Below are 12,491 nucleotides of genomic sequence, written 5' to 3'. Positions count from 1 at the left end.
ATGCCATTCTTCTCTCCACTCTGATACCTTCTTGCTGTTTATGGCTGTGCATTGCAGTCCACTGAATCATCATCCTGTTGATCTAACTGAAGATTACAAGACAAAAGTACTCCTTTGGAGCCAGTGTGAAGCCAGAGCAGTATTTTACATCAAAACATAGATAGATAGATAGATAGATAGATAGATAGATAGATAGATAGATAGATAGATAGATAGATAGCAAACCTATCATTCTGTTTGCTGAGCTAAATCTTTGCTAACCATGAAACTGTACAACTAGTGACATATCTAGCTGTAACTTTTGTTTGGCCAACAGAAGAAAGGCACATGCCTTTCTTAACAAAATAATAAAACAGATGTGTTAGTTTACAGTGTGTGCAGACAAGCCAGTAAGAATATTGTGCCATCAAATCTCCTTTGTAACACATTACTGAAGTTAGACTCTGTTGCCACTGACTTTTAAGATGGCTCTAAGGTCAAGAACAACGATGTACTAGGTCACCAGAGCAATGTTTTTAAAAATGAGATAATGAGAATGCAATGTTTTCCTAAGGGTTTAAGATATCCCATGTATATATTATTTGATATAAGATCATGTGTGATCATGTGTAGTTCATTAATTCAGCTGTATACTGAAGCTGTAAGAGAGAAAATAATGCATTTGATGATTGTATTTCAAGCCCCCTTTCCCAAGATGAAATCTCCTATCCATTCCCACCAAATCACAAGAGTATTTAAAAACCTGCATGAAACTTGATTTTGATCAATGGAGAGCACTACCTTGCTTGTATTCTCACACTAACTTCCACAAGCACACTAACTGCAAACTGCTGTGCTACTGCTGAGGGGCAACATCACTGCTCCCTTCAGCCTCCTCAGGAGAGAAAGCAGGGAGAAGGACACTGAGCTTTTTTCCCTGGTATCAAGACACAGGACACATGGGAATGGCTCAAAGCTGTGCCAAGGGATATTCAGACCAGACATTGAAAAGCATTTCTTTACTGAGTCGGTGGTCAGACAATGGAACAGGCTTCCTAGGGAGATAGTCAATTCCCCAAGCCAAATTAAGAGGCATCTGGACAACACTCTTAGTAACATAATTTAACTTTGGGCGTTTAAGTGGTCAGGCAGCTGGACTGAAGATCCTTACACTGAACTATTCTATTCTAAAACTGCTTTGCCTCTATCTAATAGAGAACACAACAAGAGAAATCTACCAAGAAAGACCTGGAATACAGGGTTACAGTCAGCTGAATGATCTCGTGTCTAAGGGCTTGCCCATTCCTCCCTCCAATCACACTGTTTCCAGACACTTCTTCTGGCCTTCCTACTCCTACCTGTTTGCCTTCCCCCAGCTCTAATAAGCGTCAGACCTTTCTATGAGCCTTTCAAACTCACTGGTAGAGCAGAAAAGCCACTCAGCTTCTTTTGCTGTGCAAGTTTTCACATTAGGAAGTGTGAGTGAAGCACAGAGGGCTCTGACAAGCTCCAGTGGGAACACATACCCTGTCTGGCAGCCATGTGCTGTTGAATCACTTCCTATGTCACATGAAAGCATGTATTTCTGGCTGCAGCACCACGAGCAGCTGAGCTAACCAAACAGCTTCCCACCCCACTTCCTCCCTCTTGAAACCATCCTCTCAAGGAATATCCAGCAAGGACAAAGAGGATATTTAATTCCTTTGATCTTGGGATGAGGTAACTACACTGAAGTAATGAAATTAGGAAAGGGAAATCACTGTCTGTGATATGGAATTTTGATATGGAATCTAATTAATGCCCCAGGATGAGCTCATGCAGACTGATCTATGCACAGCCACACCAGTGACAAGAGCACCATAACTAAGCATGCACAATGAGGGACTGGAAGTTATGTTTTAGAAGTACTTCAGAAAACACTCCTCCATCAACATGGGCTTGCCTAAATATAAACCATGTTCCAGTTTCAGATGACAGTAATTCTACTATCATACTGTGTGCTGAGTTAAAGGGAAGAAATTCTGGTTAGAAACATACAGGAACAAGAATACATCTCATGCAGACATTTAAAATGACACATTAATTACTTTCATTAAGTGATCAATCTCTGACAGATCTATTTACCTCGTATATGTCGCTTATCCAGATCGTTATACTTTGAAAACTCTTCAGATTTGTGATGTCATAAACGAGAACAAAGCCTTGAGCACCACGGAAATAGCTGGTACTAAGTGTATGGAACCGTTCCTGGCCAGCAGTATCCCTGAAGAAGTTGTAACAAATCACACACACACACAAACAAACAAACAAGAGATGATCAAACTGCAGAATCCCCAAGAAAGATTACTTTACTTTAAGTAGTATTGTCCAAATTTTAAATTATGTACTCTAACATGAAAGGAACAAGAAAAAATACAGACAAGAGAAAATCTGCATGCCAGATATAGCAAAAAAAGAAATACACTAGAAATTTATTCTGAATTATACAGCCCTACTAGGGAATCTAAGCCAGTGGCTGAAATCTGAGAGTAATGTCAAGCCCACCATTCCTTCTTTATATAAGTAATCAGGTGATAGAAAAAAATCAGATGTCAGATGACATCCCCAAATCCTGACAGTCCCTTTGCAAACTGTGATACAACTAGCAGCCTAGTTTAGATGGAAGACAGGTTTTGGGAAAAAGCCATAAAATACACCAATACAGTGATTGTTACAAGTAATGCCAAACTTTGAGGAAACAAACACAAATTGGATCCCTCCATCTGCTTCAGGAGATGTTGGCTACAAAGTACCACATCTGAAATATTTCTACACTAATACAGCAAGTAAGAGGAATAAAGGAGACAAGCTCCAAGCTTTGTCCCAGTCCCAGAGACATGACATCACTGGCATGAGGCAAACGTGATGGGAAATAAAATGAATAAGGAAGGTGCAAGCCCAGTGGAAGCAAAGTCAGGTAACATGGAAAGAATATAGAGATTCTGTTTGCCACTGTAGGGAGAAAATCTGTGTGGTCAAAGCTACACTGGAGTTGAAGCTGCCAGAAACATGGGAGACAATAAAAGTTTTTTCAAATATATTAATGGCAAAAGGCAGTGTAGAAATAACATCAGCCTGTTACAGGATGAGGAGGTCTATGATCCCCTCACCAAAAGGGACATGGACAAAGCAAAGATGTTTAATGCATTCTCTGCCTTCAGCACAGACAGACCAAGGGGGTCTCAGTGCCCTGGACTAAAGGACCATGACTGTGTGAATGATCAACTCCCAGTCAACCCTGCAACTGTGTGGGATCTGCTTCTCCAGCTGGATCCCTATAAATGAGGCCTGATGGGATTCATCTGAGAATTCTGAAAAAGCCAGCTGATATCATCACAAAGCCTCTCTTGGTTTTTGAGCAGTCTTTGGAGTCCAGAGAGGTCCCAGCTGACTGGAAGCTGGTAAAGCTGTCACAGTTTTCAAGAAGGGTAAGACCCTGGAAACTACAGGCCTGTCAGTCTCACTTCAGTGCCCAGTAAAATAATGAAAAATATTATTCTGGGAAATACACCTGGAAGACAACACAGTTATTGGTCACAGCCAGCATAGCAGGCCGAAGTCCTGCTTGCTGAACCTGACTTCTTCTATAAAATGCTAATCAAACTAGTTGATCTAGGAAAGCCAGTAGATATGATCTCATTGAACTTCAGCAAAACTTGTGCTACTGTCTCTCACAGCACCTTCCAGACCAAATGTCCAGCACACAGCTGGATAACCATGCTGAGTGATGGGTGAGCAACTGGCTCAGAGGTTGGGCACAAAGAGTCACAGTGAATGGGGTGACATCAGGCTGGGGTCCAGGCACTAGTGGGGTTCAGCAGGGCTCCCTCCTCTGCCCTGTGCTCCTCAACACCTTCACTAACCACTGGGATTTGGGACTCAAAAGGACACTAAGTAAGTTTGCCAAAGACAGTAAACTGGGAGAAGCTTTGACTCCCTCCAGAGCAGAGAGGCCCTGCAGAGAGACCTTGACAAATCAGAGGTCTGGGAAATCACCAACTGCATGAAGGTTAACAAGGGCAAGTGCCAGATTCTGCACCTGGGACAGGACAATCCTGATTGTGTGTACAGACTGGGGAATGAGATGCTGGAAAGCAGGGAAGCAGAAAGGGACCTGGGGATCCTGGGCACTGGCAATTTGAACATGAGCCAGCAGTGGCCTGGCAGCCAGGAGGGTCAACCCTGTCCTGGGGGGCATCAGGCACAGCATCACCAGCTGGGCAAGGGAGGGGATTGTCCTGCTCTGCTCTGATCTGGGGCAGCCTCACCTCGAGTGCTGGGGGCATTTCCAGGCATCACAATACAAAAAAGGCATTAAGCTCTTAGAGAGCATCCAAAGAAGAGCCATGAGAATAGGAGAAGCCATACAAGGAGTGGCTGAGGTCACTCGGTTTGTTCAGCCTGGAGGAGACCAAAGGCAGATCTCATTGCAGTCTGCAACTTCCTCACAAGAGGAAGCAGAGGGGCAGACACTAATCTCTTCACTCTCATGACCAGAGACAGAACTTGAGGGCATGGCCTGAAGCTGAGTCAGAGGCACGTAGGTTGGATATCAGGAAAAGGTTTTTCACCCAGAGGGTGGCTGGGCACTGGAACAGGCTGGCCAGGGAAGTGGTTACAGCACCAAGCCTGACAGAGTTCAGTGTTTGCACAATGCTCTCAGCACGTGGTGTGATTCTTGGTGTCTTGTGCAAGGCCAGAAGTTCCACTGAATGATCCTGATGGGTCCCTCCCAACTCAGCATATTCTATGAATTATGCCTTAAGAAAGCTATAAACAAGCCTCCAATATTTTTGCATTAAAGCCTGAGATGGAGTAACTGCAGATCCAACACCAGTCAGGTAATTCATATACGGATTTACTCCTTGACAAGTTAAATACTGGTAAATAGAGATAATCTTCGGTACTAGATGCCTTGAGAGCCTGGTGTCAGAAACCTTTATAAAAACTTCCAAACCAAAAAAATAGTGTTCATTCCCGAAGATTCATCTTATCAAAAGTCATTTCTCTTGGTGATCCTTTTGAACAAACATTTGATGGGTAATGAAATGTAACATCTTGCTTTGTTACTTTCCTCAATGTTCCTATACAATTAAATATACTTCACATGGATCATAGATCTTCACTTGTTTGTGTGCTGCATGTTTTTTTGCTAACCCAACCCAGTGACAACCCTCTTTTTAACTTATATTAGTTGCAGCAAAAAATACACTCTCCTAGGCTAAATCCAAATTTAAAAATTACCTAGTAGGAGCACCTGCACATGATGAAGACACACAATTAAAAGTAGATGAGATTTTTCATGTCATAATGCAATTTAGTTTGCTTTCTTTTGTGATACTATTTAAAACTTACCATATTTGAAGTTTCACTCTTGTATCATTAAACACTACTGGCTTTACTTTGAAATCAATGCCTAGAAGAAAAAAGGAAAATCTGTAACATTTCACATAATAACATGGATTTCCTTTGAAGATTGCTTCTCAGCTCTAGTTATCATGCAATTTCAAACAGAAAGTGAAAAGGAACAATACCATAGACAGAATAACTAGCCAACCATATACGTTCAAAATGGAAGCTGTAAAAGGAAATTATTCACTGCTGAGTGCCAATACATTGCACAAATACAACACAACTCGATGCCAATACCAAGCAAAGACGGGGCAGGTCAAAGCAAAGGTGAAAATACTCTGAAATTTGAAGTATCACCATGGATTGCCAAGGAATGTGACAGCAGTTTCATGGCCTGTGCACAACAGTACATCGTGCAAATACAGAGGTGATTTTCAAGAACTATGAATGGGAAGGTACAAATGCTTACAAAGCTCTCACATGTGCAACGCATTTTTTCTGTCCTTACTTCCAAATCCCTAAAAAAAATATGCAGGGTTACATGAGCAGAAATAGGAATTGGCTGTATGCATTAAATGCAAACATACATGGGATTTAATTCAAAATGAAGAGGGCTGGCTCTACAGCCTAAATCAGATCCAGAAAGCCAATGCTAAAAGCAAGTATTAACACGTAAAATCAATGCAGAATATTGTCTCTATATAAAATACAGATCCTTCCTCAAGGATATTTTCCTGATGATTTATAGTGTTTTCCTTTATTAAATCGTCAAATTAGTACTCCAGATGTGTTAGATGATACCTAGATTTATGAGCTGCTCAAGATCCAGTTCTAAAATTAGAATCTGCCAGCTATCAGCTGCTATCTCAGAGTGACACATTTTTGCAGAGTAAAGCATTGTTTCCCCTATTACTTCATTGCTGAAGTTTAAAATACTGTTTGATAATTTCCATGACTGCTTTTTTTTCCCCCACTGAAAAACAATTAGGCTATTTTAATCAAGCATAGTAATAGGTAACATTTGCCCATACTGTATGGGTAAAATTCAATAATATCAAACTATGGCAACTTTAAATGACAGTGTCTTTTCACCAGTAGTAACGTCATTTGAAGGAATCAGATTGAAAAATCATAAAAAATTTAAGATAATACCACTGTACTGATATCCATAAGAACGTGCAAGCCAAATTACTTTATCAGAGCAAAGCACCCCTGGCAGCAAACCAAAAATGCAGAGGAAACGTTCCCTTCCTTTGTACTGACAGATGTATTGTGCACAAAATTTTGACAAGTACACTCTCACATGCATGCACTCACATGCACTTTCAATGCTATTAACATTTTTTGTGTGGATGTGGTAAGTGAGTTGAGGTGGATTTTTAAAATTATAATGATAATCATGTCCTTCACTTGATGCATTTTCATTGAAGCTTCAATGAAAAGGAAAGATGAAATAATATAATTGGGATCTGTAATTAATATTACACAAAGCTTCCTTGAAGGAATTAATAATGCCAGGAGGAAACATAATTTAAGTAAAATTTGCTCATGTAAGGTTAAATTCCAACGTTATAGAAAACATTTGCTCCTGAAATTCACATGCTTTTGTTTAATTATCTGTATGATTTTCTACAATTGATGTTGGAGCAGCTAAGAGGGACAGAGTGTACATGGGGAAGCTGGAACGTCACTTACAACTGGTGCATTGGGAACACAGCAAAAAATTGTATTCCAGACCGGGATTCCCAGAACTGTAGAGAAAAGTTCTTAGTTGACATACATTTTAATAATAAATTGCTATAAGCTTTCTTAAAAAAAAAAATCATTTGTAAAAAGGGAAGCAGAGTGCTGAATCAGACTAAAACTTAATCTAAATTAAAATCAGGCATATTGACTTCTTAAGTCAACTTCAAAATTTATTGACCTAAAAGGTCAATGAATGTTAGTGAAAAACAGAAGTCAATATGTTCTGCATGCATGAATTGTTCATGTCTTTATATGAAATTTCCAGCAAACTTAGCAAATTGGAAAGACAGAAAAGAAAAATGAGATACACAATGCCAAAGACAGCTCACGGATTTCAGATGCTTTTAGGCCTACCTGGTATACAACATGATCAACATAACAAAGCAAGCATTGATTACAGCTCTTGAGATAAATGTTATTGGAATGCAACAGCATGTACTTGCTTCTTTTAAGCTGTCAAATAAAACCAAGAAGGGGGATGCTGGGTGCCAGTTCAAATTCTGGCTGTTATTTTCAACTTTTATAGCCATAAAAAATTATTTTCTTTATATTTAAAAGAGTAAATAATACCCATATTAGGACTGAGGCACCTTAAGGACAATTAAGTCTAAAAAGCATAAAAATAGTCAGCCACGGGGTAATTCAGGTGTGAAATGTCCCTCTCTTCCCTCCCTTTGGCCATCTGCAGAAGTCCTCTTCAAAAATATGTCTTCTGCAGCTGACCTGGAAAATTACAGCACACTTTTCACCCAAACAGAGCTGGTGGGTTCCTGATAGAAAATGCTCAAAAACATATGTCTATCCAGAGAAAATGCAAGTTTGAGTAGCTTAGCAGGATACAACAGTGAAAGCATGGACAGAGGATGGTGAATGCCCTTGTGCAAGTTCTACCCAGCCCACTGCCTGTCATACAGCATCTTCAACTCCAGAAACAGGGAAGCAGCTCCTAGCAGCTCCTGTGCCTAAACTGGCAAGAGCCCAGTGAGACATGGTGGGTTGAGGTTCCACTGTTACTCCCAACCCTTATTTAATTGCTGGTGCATTACTTGCATCAGATTCTTTTTTGAACATGTGAAGAAATGTCTGAAGCAGAGAGGTGTCTGAGCAGTCACAAGTACTGGTAATTCCTGGTTTGCTGAGAAAAGCAACTCATGGGATAAGATGTTTTTTTAGGAAAATAAGAGTGACAAAAAAATTCAGTTTTCTTAAGAAAATCAAGATGTGGATTGCTACTGGTGTTCTTAACACAGGACACATATACCTTCAATGTGGTTCATTTTTGTTGATAACCTCATTCCCTTCTAAAGTAAATATCAGGGAGTCTACATAAACTTATAAACTTTTTCATTCTACCGTTGAAGTTGTACCACTTTCAACTATGACAGGTTTGGGAGAATGTTTTTCACAGAAAAGATGTGTGCTGAAGGACCATAGTGACTGTAATACAGCAAAATAATCACACACCCTGTGAGATCACAATGCTGTTCACTGGTATACAAAGAAGTTTTTTTGTCCACAAACCTTCTCTGTGGCTTTATATGCAACACCTTTGTTTGAACAAAAGCATTTATTCTTTATAATCTATTTATAATACAATGCATTCGCCTTATGATGTGTATAAGTTTAATTAGAAAACTATAACTGCTTACAATTTATCCAAACTATGCAACTGAAGAGAAGGAAGGACACCCAGCCTTGAGTGTTTAAGTGCTGCATTAAAAGCTTTAAATGAAAATTTACTGTGGATGTATTTTTTGCTTTTTCTCATAAAACACAAAGTTTTAGAAAACATCACCACTACTGGAGCCTACTATGAAATGCTTGTCTGTTTTCTTTTCTCCTGCAATAACACTAGGATTTCTCCTAGTAACACAAATCTGTGATTCATGATGACCTAGAAATGAGACTTTCAACAACCTTTTAATTTCTGTGCCTGTGACCCCCTGCCTCCAAGGAAAGTGATGGCACATGATTTTTTCAGGGAACTCAGGAAGTTTCAAGACTGCACAGTTGGGATAATCTTCCCTCTACTCAAATCACTGTTTCAATTGGACAATTAAGGTGAAAAACCACCTGACAGCAGATGAGCATTTAACAGGCTGTACAACAGAAAGCGATCATTTGACTAAGCATGTATGAAACAGGCATCCAAATAAAAACAATTATTTGTTCTGATGGCATCAACAGTGAGGAAGAAGACATCACAAACTAAGAAAACACTACATGTCTTCTTCCTTTATATGGCTAGGAGCCACAGTCTCTAGGAGGCATCCTCTCCATTGCAGCTGCCCTCGTGAAGAAGGAACCTTCCACTTCCAACATTACTTTTTTGGAAGATACCACCCATAATCCCATTTTTTTTCAAAGTCCAAGCTCTAAAACACCTGGTAAAATGGAATTAAATGCAACACAGTATTTCAGAAAGAAATTTAAAAACACATTCAGGTAACAAATACTATGTTTGGATTATTCATTTATATTTCAGATAAGCATTTTTAAAAAAAAAGTTTTAAAAATCTCAATAATAGGTGTCATTAATGAAACTACAGAGATTAATCTTAGTCCATAAACTGTCACAAAAACTGTTATCTTCACTATTCCTTGAAATAGTTCAAATCCCAACTTGGGAAATATATTCTTAATATTCTTAATATCATCACCATATAGAAGTCTTTTGAGTCTGCAGTGGACTGAATCAGAAGTAAAAGAAATTATGTCTCAAAATAATAGCCTCATGGTCAGGAATCTCAATGTAAAGCACTTAAAGAAGCTGTTATTTATTTTTATAGCCTTTCTTTGGGCTTTCTTCCTAAGACTAGCAACAAGTTGCCTAGTACTAAGATCAATTTCCTGACTTTACTGTTCGTTGTGTTCTTCCCTCTTCATTCATGCTGGTTTCAGAAACTGCTTTGTAAGAAAGAGCAAGAAAATAGAAAGTGGTTAAAGTTCAGCTATGGGCAGGTCAAGCCATCTCATGTACATTAAGTATTCTCTGGAACTACTGCCACAGCTACTGTCTGGTATTTAATTTGATTATGCCAGCTCCTCCTAGACTGAAAGATGTGTGAATGAACCATGAATATGCCAAACGGAGGAATAAACAATTTCCTGGCATAATTTAGTTTTCCCTTCAAAATCAAATCATATCAAATCAAAGAGAAAATCTTACACACAAACTCTTAAAAATTAAAATTTCCCAATGAGAATTTGGGAAAATGTCCAGAGCAAATCAAGCCACTGTACTCACATAGCACATTTGCATGCTGGAGACAGGTTTTCAGCTTGTGGACAGTCATCCTGCCATTCTCCGTGGCACTGAGCGCCTGGGAGTGCCAAGGCAGAGGGGAGCTCCCCATCACCCACCAGTGCAGCGTGTGCTGCCAACTGACACCGTCTGGCAGGGTTAATTATTTCCATCACAGCAACAGCTCTGCTTTAATCATCATGCATCGCTAACTACAGGAGAACATAGCTTTATACCATTAAAGTTATAAACACAAAGCTAAAAGCCCTTTGTAGCCTGAAATATTGGTAAACTGGGCTTTTTACTGACAACGCTCTGAGGTTGGTACCTGAAAGGAGGCTGTAGCCAGGTGGGGATCGGCCTCTTCCCTCAGGCAACGAGTGACAGGACAGGAGAAATTAGCCTCAAACTGTGCCACAGAAGGTTTAGGTTGGACATTAGAAATAATTTCTTCCCATAAAGCCCGGTTAGACACTGGCATGGGCTGCCCAGGGAGGTGGTGGAGTGACCCTGGAGGCGTTCAAGGCTGGACAAGGCACTCAGTGACTGGTCTATTTGACACGCAGTGTTTGGTCACGGGCTGGACTTAGATCTCAGAGATCATTTCCAGCCTGGCTGATCTGGGGCTCTGTACTGTTTTCTCTGCACCTGCACCCATGTTCAGCAGCAGGGCCCCAGTGGGCAGTAAGAAAAAGTGAGAAAAAAGCCTTGACGAGTTTACATCATGAGTAGGCTCCCAACGCCCAAACGAACAGCGAGGACAGCGCAACAAGCCAGCACTTCGCAGTGGCTCTGGAGCCAGTGTGACATGTGTCCTGACGCCCCGGCCAAGGTTTAAGCTGCTGGAGGCGGCAGCACACACAGGTTTGACAGCTCGCAGCCCGGCAGCGCCGCAATGACAGCGCCGGTCGGGCCGTGTGCGAGCCGCGGGCACCGGCGAGCGGAGGGCGAGGGGCGGCAGCGAGGCGGGCGGGGCAGGCGGGCACTCACCGATCGTGGCCATGTACGAAGTGGCGGGAGAGCCGGCGGAAGGCGAGCCGGGCTCCGTGTACCTGCGCACGATGGAGGTCTTCCCCACGCACGACTCTCCGGCCATCACGATTTTAACCAGCAGCGGCCGCGGCTCTGACGCTCCGCCCGGCCCCGGCCCCAGCCCCGCCATGGCAGGCGCCCAGTGCCGGCCGGGCCGGGCCGCGCCGGGGCGGGGCGGGAGCGGGAGCGGGCCCGGAGCCGCCTCAGCGCCGCACAGCCACTGCCCGAGCCCGCCGCCTGCAATTATGCAAAGATACACTTCTTTTTTTTTTTTTTTTTTTTTTTTTTGGGTAGAAGTTTCATCACCAGGGAGGAAGCAGGGAACTTTCACAACCCCCATGACGCTTCCTCCGTGAAGTACAGAAATAAAGTTTGGTTTCGCATTGCTTCCCAGCATTAAGTCAGAGGCAGAGGAAACAGGTTTTAACAATTTCCTCTTTTTCACTTTTAATTTGTTGCCATCTGACACTCAAGGTGACCTTTGACACAAAAAAAATAAGAAAACACGCAAAAACCACCTGTATGTGCAGTGTAGGCTTGCTGCATGCATGTCCAGATGTTTTTACCAGAATCACACATTGTCAGGATTACAAAGCCCATGGCCATTTGCCAGCATGCACATGGAACTGATCCAGTGTCATAAATTTAGGAACAGGATATACTTGAATGGAAAGTGCTAATGTACATTTGCAAATGCTTGTGTCTATCTGGGCCTGCAATGACTTCCCATGGGATTTGATGTTGTCACCTTCAACCCTTCGAGCAACAATTTGATGAGTTTATGTATCAGAGCTGTAGAGGTGCCTTGCTTTTTGTGGAGGACAATTTATGACTCAGTGAGCTCCACCTAGCACGGTTCAGAATTACAGAATCACAACCGTCAAGGTTGGAACAGCCCTTTGGGATCATCCAGTCCTATCATCAGCCCAGCCACTGTAACCCCAAAACCACTAAATGGCCAGATCCAGACGCCTCTCAAATACCTCTAGGGATGCTGATTCCACAAATGTCCTCTTATCAAAGGCCAAGTATTATTCCAGGCTTGTGTATCCTTCACCCCTCACACCAACCTGCACCTGAGCTTGTATCAGACTTGATG

General features: G+C 41.6%; 1 protein-coding gene across 2 annotated transcripts in view; it reads right to left on the bottom strand.

Annotated features, from left to right (window-relative positions):
- Positions 1-11,620, bottom strand: part of LOC130249854 (ras-related protein Rab-10-like) — a 31,882-nt gene extending 20,262 nt beyond the window's left edge. The window contains exons 1-3 of one of the 2 annotated variants that reach the window (XM_056484989.1): positions 11,351-11,620; positions 5,374-5,434; positions 2,104-2,242 (exon numbers count right to left, since the gene is read on the bottom strand). In XM_056484989.1, the coding sequence (XP_056340964.1) occupies positions 2,104-2,242; positions 5,374-5,434; positions 11,351-11,522 (372 nt within the window). In that variant the 5' untranslated portion in view covers positions 11,523-11,620. The remainder of the gene's footprint in view (positions 1-2,103; positions 2,243-5,373; positions 5,435-11,350) is intronic. The other variant, XM_056484988.1, reaches the window with a different exon arrangement.
- Between the last annotated feature and the right edge of the window lie 871 nt (positions 11,621-12,491).

This window comes from Oenanthe melanoleuca, chromosome 2 (assembly GCF_029582105.1).
Source record: "Oenanthe melanoleuca isolate GR-GAL-2019-014 chromosome 2, OMel1.0, whole genome shotgun sequence".
NCBI classification, from domain to species: domain Eukaryota; kingdom Metazoa; phylum Chordata; class Aves; order Passeriformes; family Muscicapidae; genus Oenanthe; species Oenanthe melanoleuca.
This window is presented reverse-complemented; position numbering and strand designations above follow the sequence as displayed.